The sequence below is a fragment of the Aquila chrysaetos genome, chromosome 20 (assembly GCF_900496995.4).
Source record: "Aquila chrysaetos chrysaetos chromosome 20, bAquChr1.4, whole genome shotgun sequence".
Lineage (NCBI taxonomy): Eukaryota > Metazoa > Chordata > Aves > Accipitriformes > Accipitridae > Aquila > Aquila chrysaetos.
Window position 1 is genome coordinate 21,809,044 of NC_044023.1, and position 15,388 is coordinate 21,824,431.

The 15,388-nt window shown below is 39.6% G+C and overlaps 1 protein-coding gene across 6 annotated transcripts in view; it reads left to right on the forward strand.

Moving 5' to 3' along the window:
* Positions 1–15,388, forward strand: part of LOC115333345 (contactin-6-like) — a 151,906-nt gene that overhangs the window by 121,134 nt on the left and 15,384 nt on the right. For all 6 annotated transcript variants that reach the window (XM_029996205.2, XM_029996204.2, XM_029996207.2 and 3 more), the window contains 5 exons: positions 6,247–6,374; positions 12,924–13,099; positions 13,438–13,555; positions 14,421–14,579; positions 14,671–14,820. In XM_029996205.2, the coding sequence (XP_029852065.1) occupies positions 6,247–6,374; positions 12,924–13,099; positions 13,438–13,555; positions 14,421–14,579; positions 14,671–14,820 (731 nt within the window). The remainder of the gene's footprint in view (positions 1–6,246; positions 6,375–12,923; positions 13,100–13,437; positions 13,556–14,420; positions 14,580–14,670; positions 14,821–15,388) is intronic.

Below are 15,388 nucleotides of genomic sequence, written 5' to 3' on the forward strand. Positions count from 1 at the left end.
TTTAATGCAGCAGACTGAGGATGAACAGGCTCACAAGCACCTTAAAACTATCACAAGGAATGAGAAAGCTGAAAGGATTAAAACATGGCAAGCAACATTTTTGGTGGTTGCTTCTTTGTTTTGTTTCATCACTAAGCTAGTTGTTTGGTTGGCACGTCTTTCTTTCCCATACAAATAGAGGTGCTGTTGCCCAGTATTCCCCGACTGCAAGTTTTGAGACATATTACTACAATAAATTTAGACACATGTCTACAGCTGTGATATTTTTGTCACTTTTTCCTTTGGTCATCCCATAAGAACACTGCAGACATTCTATGCAAAAATAGTGTTCCTTTTTAGGAGCGGAGGGGAATTTTAGGAAATAGCAAGGAACGGTGTTATAGTGTCACCTTCTATCATTGATAATAGTATTCTTTTCTAAAATATTTTAATAAGACTATTCAGCTAGATTCTGTAATTTTGTTTTGATCCAAATAGTTAACACAGAGTTTAATGGCATTTATTTTATTTCCAGTTAATTGTCAGTCAACTCTGAAGCTCATTTATAACAGCATGCAGATAAGGAAAATCTTCTCTTAAGCATAGTTTATTAAATGGCAATACTATTAGCATACAAATTACGCTCAGAATAGGATAAACAGGTACAAAGATCATTAACATATAATACAGACAGTCAGATCTCAGATGGGACTCAGTGGGACCTTTTCAAAAATACCAAAGCTGTCATCAGCAGGTACGATTCATTCACTCAGTCAAACTTTACTCACATTTACATCTGCATAAATCACTAGTAATTCTGAGTCACTTGAGAGCTGTCCTCATGTTTCTGCCCCTCACTTACGTCCCCTTGTACTTTTTAATTCAGCCTCTTTCATGCTTGTGAATCTTTGTAAAATTGGAGAAGTCAGTTATTGTCTCAATGTCTGCTAGCATATCTGAAGAAATTTATAAACAATATATCTTTCCATAGCCTATGAAAGCAAGAGTGTTTTTGCTCTTGAGCAGTAAAGTGAGACTGAGAAGACATGGTTTCAAATAGGATTTCTCAGATAATAAAAATTACTTTGCCTCTGATTTCATCAGATCCAGAATACTCCCTTTTTATCTGCACAGTGCTATGATGATGACTTCAATAACATTATGAGGTGTCAGACACTTGATGTTAGAGGCAGACAGGAGAAGAGTGAATCTTTACATTAAGTATCAGGGTTACTTTATTTTGAAAGGAATTATTTTATGCCCTTGAAGAGATAGCTACCCCACTGGCAGTGCTGAAATCTGCAGAAGTAGGCTTGATTCACCCCATTTTACACCAATCCAGCTCAACCGATTTTGATGGGGATTTCAAAGACATTTGCTGTATTGAATTAATGCAATTCACATCCATTAATTAAAATCGCACCTCTCTCTAAAACAGATTGGCTGAACAATACAGCAGTGCACAAAAATTACCTCTGCTGCACTTTAAAATCTAATGAGTTGACACCTCTTTCTTTTCTCAGATTTTATTTTTCTATCAGCCTTGTTAAATACATATTATTCTTTCATGCTCTTAAGATCAAAGCAAATAGCCATCAACAATCTTTTGTTCACATGAGACAACACTTTCGGAGATGGTTTGTTTGGCCTGGTTAATTAAAAGCTGTACCTATCATCCCTGCTTGATTTCTCAAGTTCTTTACTTAAAAAGTATGTGTGACAATTTTAATGAGCTCTCACTTCTTCCCAGTCTCATGTCTTCTGCAGAAACATTGCAAACTATTCTTTTTGAACGTTACGCAGAGTTTTGACTCCAGCAGATCTTGGGTAGGCTGTTTGTTTTCCCTTTCTGCGTATAATGCTTATCTTGTATACTAATGGAGTCACTCAGAGAGGGCAAGGACGTGGATCAATCCAATGGAATGAGTAGATTAAAAACAAACAAAAGGACGTCGCTTACACTATGCTTAAATAAACCAGGGAAAATCTTCTCACAAACTGTTGTGGGACTAAAGGTTTGCAGGGACTCAAAGGGCTTTGGATTCATTCCTGAAGACAGATTTCATCCTATATAGACAGGCACTATCTCTACAGCCAGACCCTGGGCTACAGGTCACTCGGTGCTGGGAAAGAACTGTGGTACCTCCTGCTGCATCCGTACCCTGCCCTCACCCTCTGCCACAGGCATCCTGCAGATGGAAAATTGGCTAGACATGTCTCTGAACTGGCCTTTAAGAGCTGTCTTCTGTTCCTATGCTCCACATGAAGTGAACTGCATCCAACATAGCCATCTTTTTGCAGGGTAAGTTCCCAGGCTGGTTCCATATGGAATGATATTTCTGGGTACTTCTAATGAGCCCGTGCATGCAGGAACTTTGTACGGATTTATATAACTGGATTTTCATCTCTTCTTTTCCTCATAGCAACTTTGCTTAATTGAGCTATTTACCCAGAGGTATCACCTGTGTAATTCAGGCAGGAACATAGGCATCAGCACTGGTCTGATAAGAATTCAAGCATTTTGTAAGTCAGAGATGCCAGTGTAGAGTTAGGCTTATGCTTAAGCAATCCTTTGCTGCAACAGGGCTTTATGAACAGCTGTGTCCCGAGTAGCTCATTTCATTCTTCCTTAACCTCCTTCCATCGCAGGGATGCATTTATCAGATCTGCTTCAGATCTTTTGGTTTTCGTCCCTCGACAGGCACTCATTTAGTTATTGAAAGAAGTCCAGTTTTCCTGGCAGACAAAATATTCTACTTGAATTGTATTGGACAAGTTAAACTTTTCTGTCTTGTCTCAGTACTTGGAATTACCTTGTCTTCTGATGCAAATGCTAAGAATTATTATCTATAGCCTTCACGCGTTTTAGACTTCACGCAGTCTAAAATGTTGTGAAAAGTAACGGTTTTCAGCAAGCCTTTCAGCAGGTGAGACATGCGTTTCACAGCTTCTTTTTAAATCGTTTGTTAGAGCTTGATCCGAAGCCCATTAAAGGAAATATTCCCATTGCCTTCAGAATCACAGTTCCATTATCTGAAAGACAAATGGAAGAGGATAAAGTGCAGCCCCTCTGAACCCACCCATGGGGTAAGTCACGGCTCTGAGGAAGTTTATGGCAACTTTGTTGTTCATGGCAACTGGCTCGGTATTTCACATTGCTTTTTTTTCTTGCATTTGAAATACATCATCTTGATTTTCTGCTGTGCTCTGCTTTCTCATCCCTCTCCCGACAGACCTCAGTACAGCTGGAAATTACTCACTTTTTTTTTTTCTTTAATTCCCTTCCCTGCTAACTAATTACTCTGGAGTCCTTTGTGTTTTACATAAATTCTGCCCAAGTATCTTATTTACTCCTAGCTCCCTAATTGTCTTTAGGTAGCATGACCTCTGTTTCAAACCACTCTGAAGCTTTTATTAGCTCATGGTTTCTCTTTTCTAAGCTCCGTTTTGATCCGTTGAAAAAGCCATTCCATCCTCAGCCTGCCCAGCCGTCGAAATACTGCTTCAGAACATTTCTTCAGATCAAACATTACCTCGACAGCTCTTGAGCAGGTACAAACCCCTCTTAGTGGATAAACCAGGAAGCTGGGAATTATTCAGGTCTCAATTCCTAATGAAGAATATGGGAAAAAATATCTGAGCAAGACATGACTAAACTTCAGTGAAAAAGCCCTAGCCAGAAATCCATGGGGGGCTAAGCACAGAGGCTCTGCATTCAAAGAGTCTCCCCTTTGTTATTCTGTATTTTTATAGACTGTTTTTTCCTGTGTATTTACCTACATTGAAAGCTTTAGGGGGCTGGTATTGTCTATTTTTGCCTCATGCCCGCTCCTGGATTCTGATTTGTACCTGGAGCTTTTAGGTGCAACTGCAGTAAAAATAACAGGGCATCGGTATTTGATGGTGAGAAAGACACTGTGGTGGCTTGTTATAACTTATTTTTCAGGTATCCAATTTATGGACATTTGCTGATTCACACTTGAATCTCTTTTGATACTGTTTGATGAAGCCACCATATGCTAGCTAACCAGTGAATTGAATCAACTATTTTATCACCAGCAGTTTCTAATGAGGATGTTTTCTTGTGGCTGGTGGAAACTGATGTGAAGAAATGCATCATTAATGCAAAGAAAATTGCAGAGGTAGAAGTGGAATACTTGCAAATGTTTCTTCATATTTAAACCTGCCTTTGAATTACTGTCATCAGGTCTGTCCCCATACTGAGAGGGAGAGACACCCATAGTCTCTCGTTTTGATGCACGGCATCGTGAAGCCAGCAGAAAGGCTCAGTTCTTTCATGCTTATTCATCCCTCCTTATCCGAAAAATGTCATTTAGTTGATATATCATTATATTGAAGAGCATCCTTTGTTGCTTCATATTTTTCTCCTCTCCAGTTTAATATGGATATATGATGGATTATTGAACCCAAACTTATTTTCTCATCGTACTACAAATTGCATGCAAACAGCTGCTGCAGTACCTGGTGATCATTGCCAAGGAAACAAAGATTTTTCATTCAAGCCTAAATCCCTTCCCCTCTCAGCTCCACACCCCAGTGACAGAGCGCCCGGCACCACAGGGACATCTCAGCTTTTCTCATTCCTAAATCCAGCCCTGCCCTGCTCAGGAAAAGATCTTGCGGCAGGGTAAGGTCAGACAAGAGTGGGAGACATGAAATTGGGGGGATGTAAGTGAGAAGACTGCCAGAAATCCAAGTCTAGCACTTCTCTTCATCAGCTGAAAGGCTGGGAGCCTGTAACGGGAAGCAGAACAAGGTCTAATGTGTGTTACGCATATAGCTACAAGCGTATAAATACCAGAGTGGAATGCAGCAAGACACTATGATGTTTTTTGTGTGTGTGTTTAATGGCTACAATATTACTGCCAGCTTCAACTTCTGCTCTTGTTATTGTTCGTTTCCTTTAATAATTCATTACATCATCCAATCTTATGTTGTTAGTAATAAATATTAAATACCCAAGCTGTGATGCATGAATTAGATATTTTCTTTTTATAAAAGGATTCTTGTATTAGATTTAAATGTCAATTAAAAGAGGAATATAAAAAAATAATGCAGTGCTTCTGTGAGCGCTGGAATGGATGAAGCCTGGTTTCCTGTGGATTTGTGACTTACAGCTGGGTTTTGTCAGATGTAAGAAAGTGTGGCATTTGAGTGCATCTCTTCCCCAGTTGAGTGCAGATTCTCTGATGCCTGCTAAGGAGTGGGCTCATGCAGTGGCCTTACTGGCAAAAGGGGCTGCACATAGAGACCCTGCACCCATTTTCATGAAACTTCCAGGAATGTCATGTCTTTCAGCCCACTGCCCTTCTAAACTCAGAAAAAATTGGTCAAGAACTTCAGTGTCTACTAGGTGCAACAGGTGGATGGAAGAACTGACACAAAATTAACAAAACATTACAGGATAATATTATTTTCTGTCTAAAAGTTTGTTGCTTACCTAATTCAGTTTTCATTTTGAAATTCTCTAGCTTTGATATAGATGTCTTCTGTATATTTGTGAAGAAAATTGCAAAACCCTGAAGTGCTGTCCTTGTATGTAAAAGCAAAAAGGTGCCAGGCATGCAGTGAAGGCTTACCTAAGGAAAACATATGCCAAACTCTGTACTGACTTATATCCTAAAGTATCTCATTGACAGGAAGAAGCATATGAACAAACTTAGAAATTAATTTTGCCCATAAAACCCAGTACTGGTCCTGAAATTACCATTAAATGTAATTTACCCAATACTCTGCAAACTAGTGTAAACATAGTGACTAATAAGGTGATTTGAGGGCCCTATGAGACAGTGATGTATTTGATTTGGCGCCTTGGCTTGTGAGATGGCATTTCAGCATCTCAGCTAGTCTGCTAATGTCTTTTAATAATCCTGACAAAATTGCACAGACAACTGGGCTCAGACACAACATTAGTATGGCATAGGAGCATTGGGATCTGAACAGAAAGGCCCCCCATAGTAAAATACAGCACAGCTAGGTAACAAGTTGGGTCTTCCTTCTTTCTCTTGAGACTCCAGATTTTGCTGCAAGAAAGTTGGCTAGATAAGTTAATGATCAACTCCAGTATGTCAATATAACATTCCTAATACAGAAATCAATAATAAGCAGAGGTGAAAATTGGTTGATACATATTCAGCTTGCTGTAGAAGACAAAAAGTATAACAGAAGCATTTAAATATTAAAAGTAGCAGTTCCTGTAACAGAAGTCTTTTTTCTTCTTTTTTGTTTGTTTATTTTTTTCCCCAGGGTCATCTTACTAGAGGACGGTGGTCTCAGGCTCTATAACATTACCAAATCAGATGCCGGGGTGTACACTTGTATAGCAACAAATCAGTTCGGAGTTGCCAGAAATTCAGGGAACCTGATTGTGAAAGGTACTTTAGTATTTTCTTTTGTGCTTTGTGAATATTAGAAAGTATGTGCTTGTTTTCATTTGGATGCTCAAGTCTGTGCCAATCAGTGCTAGTATTGGCAGGTTTTTATTTGCAGTTTAAAGCTGAAACTGCAGCAAACAGCAAACACTGCCTGCAGCAAAGAAAACCTCATGACCGCACCACTCCAATGATCAATTTGTTTATCAGGGAGGTCTCCCAAGATATCCACAGAAACAGGTAGTAACATTAATAATGATATTTGCACTGCAGTACCATTTAGACGTCTGAGGTATGGGCTGCACTGTTGCACACATTAGGCAGCCAGAGTTTGAAACACCACCGAGGCAGCATGGAGGTTCAGTGTACCCTGGGCAGTGTGCTGGGATGAGTTTGTTCTGCTCATTTACAATTTATGACACATCTGAGACTGCAGAAGAGACTTTAAAGCTGGGGTGCCAAAAAGAAATAGGATGTTATGAAGTAATCTGAAAATCAGGCGGGTTTATTTTCTTCAGCGTGGGGCAGATATATGTTGCATACATTGCATTCCTGCAGATCCTGAAGCCACCCACTCTTTCTCTGCATCCCAGCTGCTGTGTGCTACCTTGGTAAATAACTCCAAAACAAATCAGAAATAACCTTTAGGACTGGAGACCCAGGTTTCCTTCTGTGGGGGGACCGAGTTTCTCCCCAGCTGCTGCTTTGTTTGCTCCCAGCTCTTCTCTGGCTAGAGTGGACTTGGACAAAGTCATGGCCGAGAGAAGTGTGAGACGCAGCGTTCACAACCCTTCACTGGGAAGGACTTGACCCTGGGTCTCCTCTACTCTGGATGAGTGCTGTAACCACGAGACTCCAACCCTCAGTGCAAAAAGCGGGCAGCCCCCAGGTCGCCGTCGCGGTGAGCGGTGTGCCACTTGCCCAGGAAGGTGTGCACTCACAGCGAAGGACTGTTTGTGCAAGGTCCCACTTGGGTGACAGTCCTTACTTGCTGTCAGCCATAGCTGCAGTGGGCACAGCCGGTGTTCAGGCACACAGCTCTGCTTACCTTCTTCTGTTGGTCTAGGCAATTTATTGAGCAGGCTGTGTTGCTTTTGGGTGGGGGTCTAAGTCCTGCCACTGAAAACACTGGCAGCTGCAACTCCTGATTCAGCTTTTCAGACCACCTTGGTGAGGCCAGGAGTTTTATTTGTAGATGTTGTGATGCTTTAGTTGGAGGTGTATAAATAACTTCCTTAACAGCCATCCTGTGATTATCAGTTTAAAGATCCAGAAAATCATGTTATGGGCTGGGAGACGCATCATATCAAATGGTCACATCTGCTGTAATTCTCCTTCCCTCCAAAGCTGCAGCTTTGTCTGCGCTGGGGCTGAGCTTCTGGTGTAACCGCACACTCTGGCTTAGCTCCCAATGCAGTGATGCTCTGCAGGGGGGTGTCTTCCCTGCAGTATTTTTCACCTTTCTTTGAGACACGGTTAAATACATTGTGGAACACATTAAAGTACATTATGCCCAAAGCAGTCCTTTGCTTCAAGTTTTTGCCGTGTTGATGGATGGTCTATCTCCATTAGTAAAAAGAATTTGTACAAACTTATCGCTCAGGTGGACTAGTCCAGAGCTGGAGGACATGAAAAGAGATACTGTTTGTATAGGTATTCCTATGAGCAGCATATGAAATGACTATGCTCTGACCGTTGATCACTGACAGAAAAAAAAAAAAGAAGGAAAACTGAGGCAAACTTAGTGTGTTTGTTTTCTTTTTGCTCCCACATGATCTTTTCAATACAGATGTTTTCTTATAAAAGTGTTCGTATTTGTTGATTTTAAATGAAGAGAACAAGTTAAAAAGTGGAACTTCTGAGATTATAGTAAGCATATGAATTAGTTTTGCAAAACAGCTAACAATAATAATGTCTGTAGTTACAAGAAGAGCACATTATTAAATGTAGTTTGTAACTCTCTTTTTTCTTAATATTCTTGTTTTTAATGACTTTAGAATGGTTACTGTAGCCTGCAGGCATGACCTCCTCCCTAACCTACTGCAGCTGGCAAAAATCTTTTTCATACTCATACTATGAAAGAGCAACTAGCATTGATGCAGTGCAACATGTAATCTAAGATGATGTTTCAGCACATCTAGCAATGAATAAACCAAGAAGTTTAGGGTTTAGGCAGCTCTGACTTCATTAAGGTTATATACCATTTCACATATCACATACATACATCCTAATGGAGCAATATGGGAAAACCACATTAAAATAGGAAAAAAATATTTTGTGTGGCATTTATGAAGTTTATTAAAACACTGAGTAACAACATGGTATAAAAATGATCTTGTTTGCAGGGAACATTTGTTTTTGTTTCCCCTCTGGAGAAGTTTTGGCTGTTCAATTATAGGCCTCATTGCTTCAGCATTATTTTCAACTGAAATGTCAGAACTTGGAAAAGCATATCTAATGTGCAAATTAAGTTTATTGCTGCTCATTGAGTTGTTTATTCTTTGTGTGAGAAGTCTTTATTATACCTCCAGCACTCACAACATCTTATCTATTTTCTCCTCTGGAATGGGATTTGCCATATAATGCATGTCTGCCGTTACTAAGCAAGATAGATAGATAATGCAGAACCAAGAGCTTTTAAGAAGCTTTTAAAAGTATTTGAGGTGGAAGTCTTAAAGACAATCCCATAAAAGAAGCAGAAAATATCGCAGAAGTGAACCACTCTATGTCAGTGGTATAACTGGATATGAGCAGGCTAGAACAAGAGATACAAGAGGATGATAATACCATAATAAAGTGGATTTTTTTGCTAACACTACTAGAAAATCACACACACAAACCCAGTATAATTCACAAAAGGACAGTTTTCAATATTTATTTGGTGGAAGCAAATATGTTCATGCCAATAAGAAAGTAGACTTCATATAATACTAATGGCATATAGCTATTGGGATTTATTGTGTTATAAGAACAAACCTTTATGTTCTGATATTCCAAAATACCGGTTCACTAGAGAGTTCCATAGAATGCATTTTTTTCAAATATTTATCTTTTCTCTGAGGAGGCATTCCATAAATTTTAACAGATAAATGATGACTGGAATTTTTATTGCTTCTAATAACATTCCATAACAGGATTACAGATGTCTTATTTCTGATCTCTTTGAATGTGTGATCAAATAACGACACAAGAAATTACATGACAGACCTAATGAGGCAACCATAATATTATTGGAACCTTCTGATTAAGAAAAGTTTCAAAAAATTCCCAGCCAGTTTCATTACAACCAGCTGGAGCTAATGGCCTCTTCCTGTACAACAGATGACTGGCTTTGAGGGAGGGTTAAAGATTTTACAAAAAACAGGACATAATTTTCTGTTTGTATTCTATGGATTTTAGAATGTAACTATTGAATCTGATTACAAATTCTATGCAATTCTGTTTGTATCATTCTTGCTTCGTCTTACTTTGACCTTTCCATAGAAATAAATTGATTTTATTTATAGTATTTTACTTATTTATAGAATGCTGTAATTGTACACAGGGCATTGTAGAAGAGGCAAAATGCACCGATCCTGGTGACCAACCATCCAATACAGAGAAGCAGGAGTTACAAAATGAGGTGGCATTAAGTCTTATGGCAGTAGAGGTGATGTGGGTCTTGTGAAGGGTAGATATTTTAAACAGAAATTTGAAGGACAGGGAGTACTTGACACATGGAAAATTCAGTAGTGGCGCAAAGTTTTATTAATGCTGAATGAACTAAAGGAGCAAAGATGAATTTCATCCCAGGTAAAAGTGCCTTGATTTGGAGTTTTAGCAGAATACCCAATTCAAAGGGTATCTTCAGGCTGACATCAAAGCAGTGCAAAACAGATACATCCAAGTCAGCTTTAAGCAAGACAGATAAAATACCAGCAGCAGTTTATACGTGGCAGCAAGGAGCTCATCTTAGGCTTTGGGGTCTCTCCGAGAGGGCTGGGAAGCTGAACCCTGTAACCACTGTTTACTCATACCCAGATATTGAGCTTACCTGTGGAAGGCTCAGGAAACATGCCGTTGGCCATCTGATTGATTGATGTTGTAAATGAGCCTCATTAGGGCCAGCCTTCTCCATTCCCAAGGGCAGTCAGGCTGTACAGCAGACAGGAGCTGTGGAGGTGACCCTTGCAGTGATTTCGGAGGAGCCAGTTCCCACCTCCTGGTTCTCCCAGCTCCACCACACAGCTCAGACCCAGGGGCTACAGGAGGTGGGGGACAGCCCGGGTTGACTTGCCAGACCCTTCGACACCCTCTTGTAAATCAGATGTAACCTTTTGCATCATTTATGAGAGAATACATGTGGAGATATCTCTCCTGCACAGCTAAAGACAGAGCAGACTAAACGCAAGTGCAGTCTGGGAAAAAGTGTGTCAGAAACATTCAGAGCAATGTAGAATTCCACTCTGAGGTTGATCGTGGTGTTCAGGGGAAGACTTTGCTTCTTCAGTGCCATATTTCATTGGCTTTAAAAGCTCAGTGTAGAGATCACAGGGGTTATAGGTTTAAGGAAGGAGAGAGTCTTACAGGATGACTTCGGAGGGAGAGATGACGAGTTTGGAGGACCGTATCAGGCCAGAAGATCATGCCTCTCCACCTGCTAGTGGCAGAGAGAAGTTCCAGCTATCATGAAAGCAACTTTCCAGTTTTTAATGTATAGCAGGGTATCATTTCTTTTTTCTTCTTTTAACATATACAGCATTATTGCATGTAATAGAATTTCTCTCCTCAAAGTGTTATTCATGCAGTTCCATTTCAGCTGTGAGAATAAGAAGTACAGGAGGAAAAGCAAGAAAAGAAAACTTTGTGGAGGTTCTCTGTAGTTCCCAGATACTTTTCAAAATTGTTCTATAAAAGTTACCTGTACTTCACAATGGAATTACTTCATTTGAGATTTATGGAGCCAAGTTCTCTGCCAGCGTGTGCTGAAATCAGTGGAGTTGTGCCAAGAAAGAATATGGCCCTTGAATCATCTGGAATTTATTGCATCTGACACACTGCTTCCAGGGAGAGGAAGAGATTTCTCTAACCTAATGATGGAGTATCTTTAAGACAGTCATCTGAGGCCTTCACATTTTTGCAGTCCTTGACTTCAGACAAACTGATGGAGCTTCCACAATGATAGTTTTATGTGACTGTGAAGAGCAATCAGAGTACGCAGAGAAATCTGAGAAACCGTGTTCCAACCGTGTGAGCTCTAACTCACAATGAGAACCTCTGACACTCTTAATGATACCAGAAAAAAACGCCTAATTTGTCTGTAACAATAAAAATCAGACAAGTTCGTTCTTTATTTTCCTTGGAAAATGTTAGTTGATGCCTGCAGCAGGTATATCACTGAAACTAGTGAGATCCGGTTTTATTTTAAAAGACTAGCAGAAAATGCAACATTCTACCTTGTTTCTGCTTGCCCACTGCCCTAACAGTCACTCATCCAGTGCAGCTCAGATGCTGGGAAGATGCCCTTCAAGTTTCAGCCCATATTGCCTGTCTGTACTTACATATTAATCAGTTACTGCAATGATGGTGACAGTCTGAATGGGAATGTGTTTGAAGGTAAGGGGTTGGATGCCCTATCATGCATCAACCCTTTAGAACCAAGGCCTTGGTTAAACCAAAATCCTGAATTTTCAAGTACATTTCTAACACATAGGGCTAAGCCAGAATGAGCGCTGAACTAATACAATTCATGCAAATTTTCTTCTCCTGCTCTCACATTATATTCAGAACTTATTAATATTGTTGAATAGATTCTGCTCTCATTTCATTCATGTGCCTCTAAATTCTCACCATTTTATAACACTTCCATGCACAAAAGCTTTATTCAAGGGAATTGCTTACAACAAAGTGGTTGTTATCTCTAATCTTTCTGCCAGTCGTATCAACAAAAGTGAAACCATATAAACCTATCTGTTTCCCCTTCAGCGAGCTACTACTTCCCTTCATAAGAGCTGCAAGTTTGTTTCTCAGTGTAAGGGGTTAAAAAAGATTACGTAAATAGTTTTTCTGTCTGTGAAGTTATCTTCTTTGAAGCTGTAACATAAGCAACTCTGTGTGGTAAACTACCACTAACATTAATATAGATTAAGGATCTCAATATATAAAGTAAGCAGAGATGAACAGCAATTTCGCTTTTGCTGCAGTTTCCTGTAAGGAGAGATTTCCACATTTGAAAAACCATGGGCATATTTTTAACAGTCTTAATAACGAAGTCTGTACTTTTTGAGCTGAAATCATATCTATTGACTATGGGCTTTACAAAGTAACATATGACTAATTTAGCATGTTGCCTCTGACATCTGCTCGCTCTCAGAGGCACACAACGTGCTCATTGTATTGATACTGCAAAGGTAATAGGCTACACATGGGTAAGAGTTCTGAAATCATCACCATATTAGAGATAATTTTCTTTATTATGGAACATTTGGGCCAATTTTAAATCATTTCGCAAATGGTACAAAAGTCATTTGAGATCTACTATTTTTATAAGCTTTTTTTTTTTGGTCTCCACAGAAAGGACTGTAATTACTATTCCACCTTCTAATATGGATGTAACAGTTGGAGAAAGCATAGTCCTTCCATGCCAGGTGTCTCATGACCCCTCCGTTGATGTGGTGTTCACGTGGTCGTTCAATGGCAATAGAATTGATTTTAATAGAGGAATACATCACTTTGAAAGAATTGGAAGAGTAAGTTTCTTAAACTCCTTGGTGCTTAATGAAGCTATTTGCCAGTCGTTAGACAACACAAATATTTATCATAATTCTTCCATTGCTATTTATATGCATGGCAAATCACTGTTTCTTTATAAGGGCTGCAGCCATTTATTTTTCTTTCTTAAATTTCATAAAGGCGCTTTAGTTATTTGTGAAGCCATAATAAAAATGTCCACATGAAAGAAACTGATGATAGCTATGAATATTTTAATTTAAAAGCTGAATTTTTTATTAATATTGAGCAATTTATAAAAATGTCCAGTATGGAAAGCATGGTGTGAGTTATTAGTTTACTTTCTTTGTATCTCCAGGAATCTGTTGGGGATTTGATGATAAGAAATATTCAGCTACATCATTCTGGGAAATATGTGTGCATGGTACAAACAACTTTAGACAGTCAATCTGCAACAGTAGATATAATTGTAAGAGGTATGTCTGTTAAATGTAGACACATATATCTTCTGGAGGAATTAGAAATTCTTAACATCAGCTGTTGTTTAAATGATTCCTAGGATATCCATTCAATATCTCAATAGTGAAATGCCATATATCTTGTACCCTTGGTCCCAAATTGGATTGAGATTCTGGCCAGCGTGATCCTAATGTGCAGCTAACCCAGGGAGATCTGTGCAATTCTGCCACGGCCTCTTTGGAAGGTGAACTTTTCTGGCCACATGGGTCAATGTGGCAGGACATAGGGAAGTCCTCTACTTTCAGCACACTGCTGTCACCGGCTCCTTGCTGGGCATCTCTGGGTCACTGTGCAGGCTGGGAAAAAAACAAGAGACCTGGTTCCTTTCCACTATTTGGAGATGAGATGAAAACTTATTTTCTATAGTCAACTAACTAATCTTTTCACTGCCAGCAGTAAAAGAAATTCTGTTATGGGAGCAGATCCTCTAAACCCCAGCAGAAATCAGAAATCTGTATAGTGCACCATCTTGCATTTTTTCTAAACCTCAGTTTTGATTAAATTCAATAGGAATTCTGAAGATGTTGGATGGTTCAGCAAAAGACACATTGGGTAACTTTGTCAGACAAAAAAAATCATTTCCTTGTTTGCAGTTTTCATGTTAGAAACATAAAGACATTCATTTTCCTGACTCAACCCCCCTCATTAACTAGAAAAATGTAATACAGGCATGAAGCCATTATTTAGAGATTGTGCTGCTTTTATGGAACTGCAGCTTCATGAATAATTCCACTGACTTGAGAAAGTAAGAGTTGCCCAACCCAACCCAGCAATGAATCTTCTCTTCCTAATATCTTCATCTTAAAATGCTAATCATATTAGGCCCCCCAGGTCCACCAGAAGATGTTAAAGTTGAACATATCTCTAGCACTACTGCTGTGTTATCCTGGAAGTCTGGAATAGATAATAATAGTCCAGTCCAGATCTACAGTATTCAGACGAGGACTCCTTTCTCAGTTGGATGGCAGGCAGTTGCAACAGGTGAGCAATTTGAGAATTGCCTTGTATTTTTTGCGTATACCATTAATTACTCCAAAAATAAATTGTCATTACATGTTTATTTTACCTTTAGTTCCTGAAGTCGTTAACGGTAGGACTCACAAGGCAACAGTGGTTGACTTAAGCCCTTGGGTTGAGTATGAGTTTCGTGTGGTTGCCAGCAATAGTGTTGGAATTGGGGAGCCAAGCAGACCATCGGCTCTACTGAAAACCAAAGCAGCAGGTAAGACCCTAGTTTCTGTCAGTTTTTTCCACACAGACACGTTGCCAGCTCGCAGGTGTGAGAAATTCACTGCAGCAGAGCCACTCACTCCTAAAAGGTTACTTACATATCTGTCTGGCATTTTAGTCTGTGGCTGCTGTGGCTTCATGACAGCAGACCTGCGCTACCAGTGCAAGGGATGTTTGGACATGATCAAGGTACCACATGCTTTGCTCTCTGGTTTGGAGATCACTTGGGCCAGCAATAAAGGCTGGAGCTGGCCCATGCTTCCTCCCTTTGATATGTTCCAAAATATATCTAATCCCCATACCTGAACACAAGCTTTCATTCAAGCAGATGAGGAGCAACATTTGTTTTCTTCCAATTATAACCACGTTTATACCCTCCTCAGGGACTTGCATAGAAAATGATAAAGCCAGCTCTCTGGCATATCCTAGCACGAGCATGTAATGCCTTTGCTGCAGAGGGTGTTTGATATCTGAGCATCAGCAGGGACAGGATATTGGCTTTAACTGGAGGAAATAAATTACAGCATCCAAAGCCCAGTGAAACTAATGGCTCCCACTGA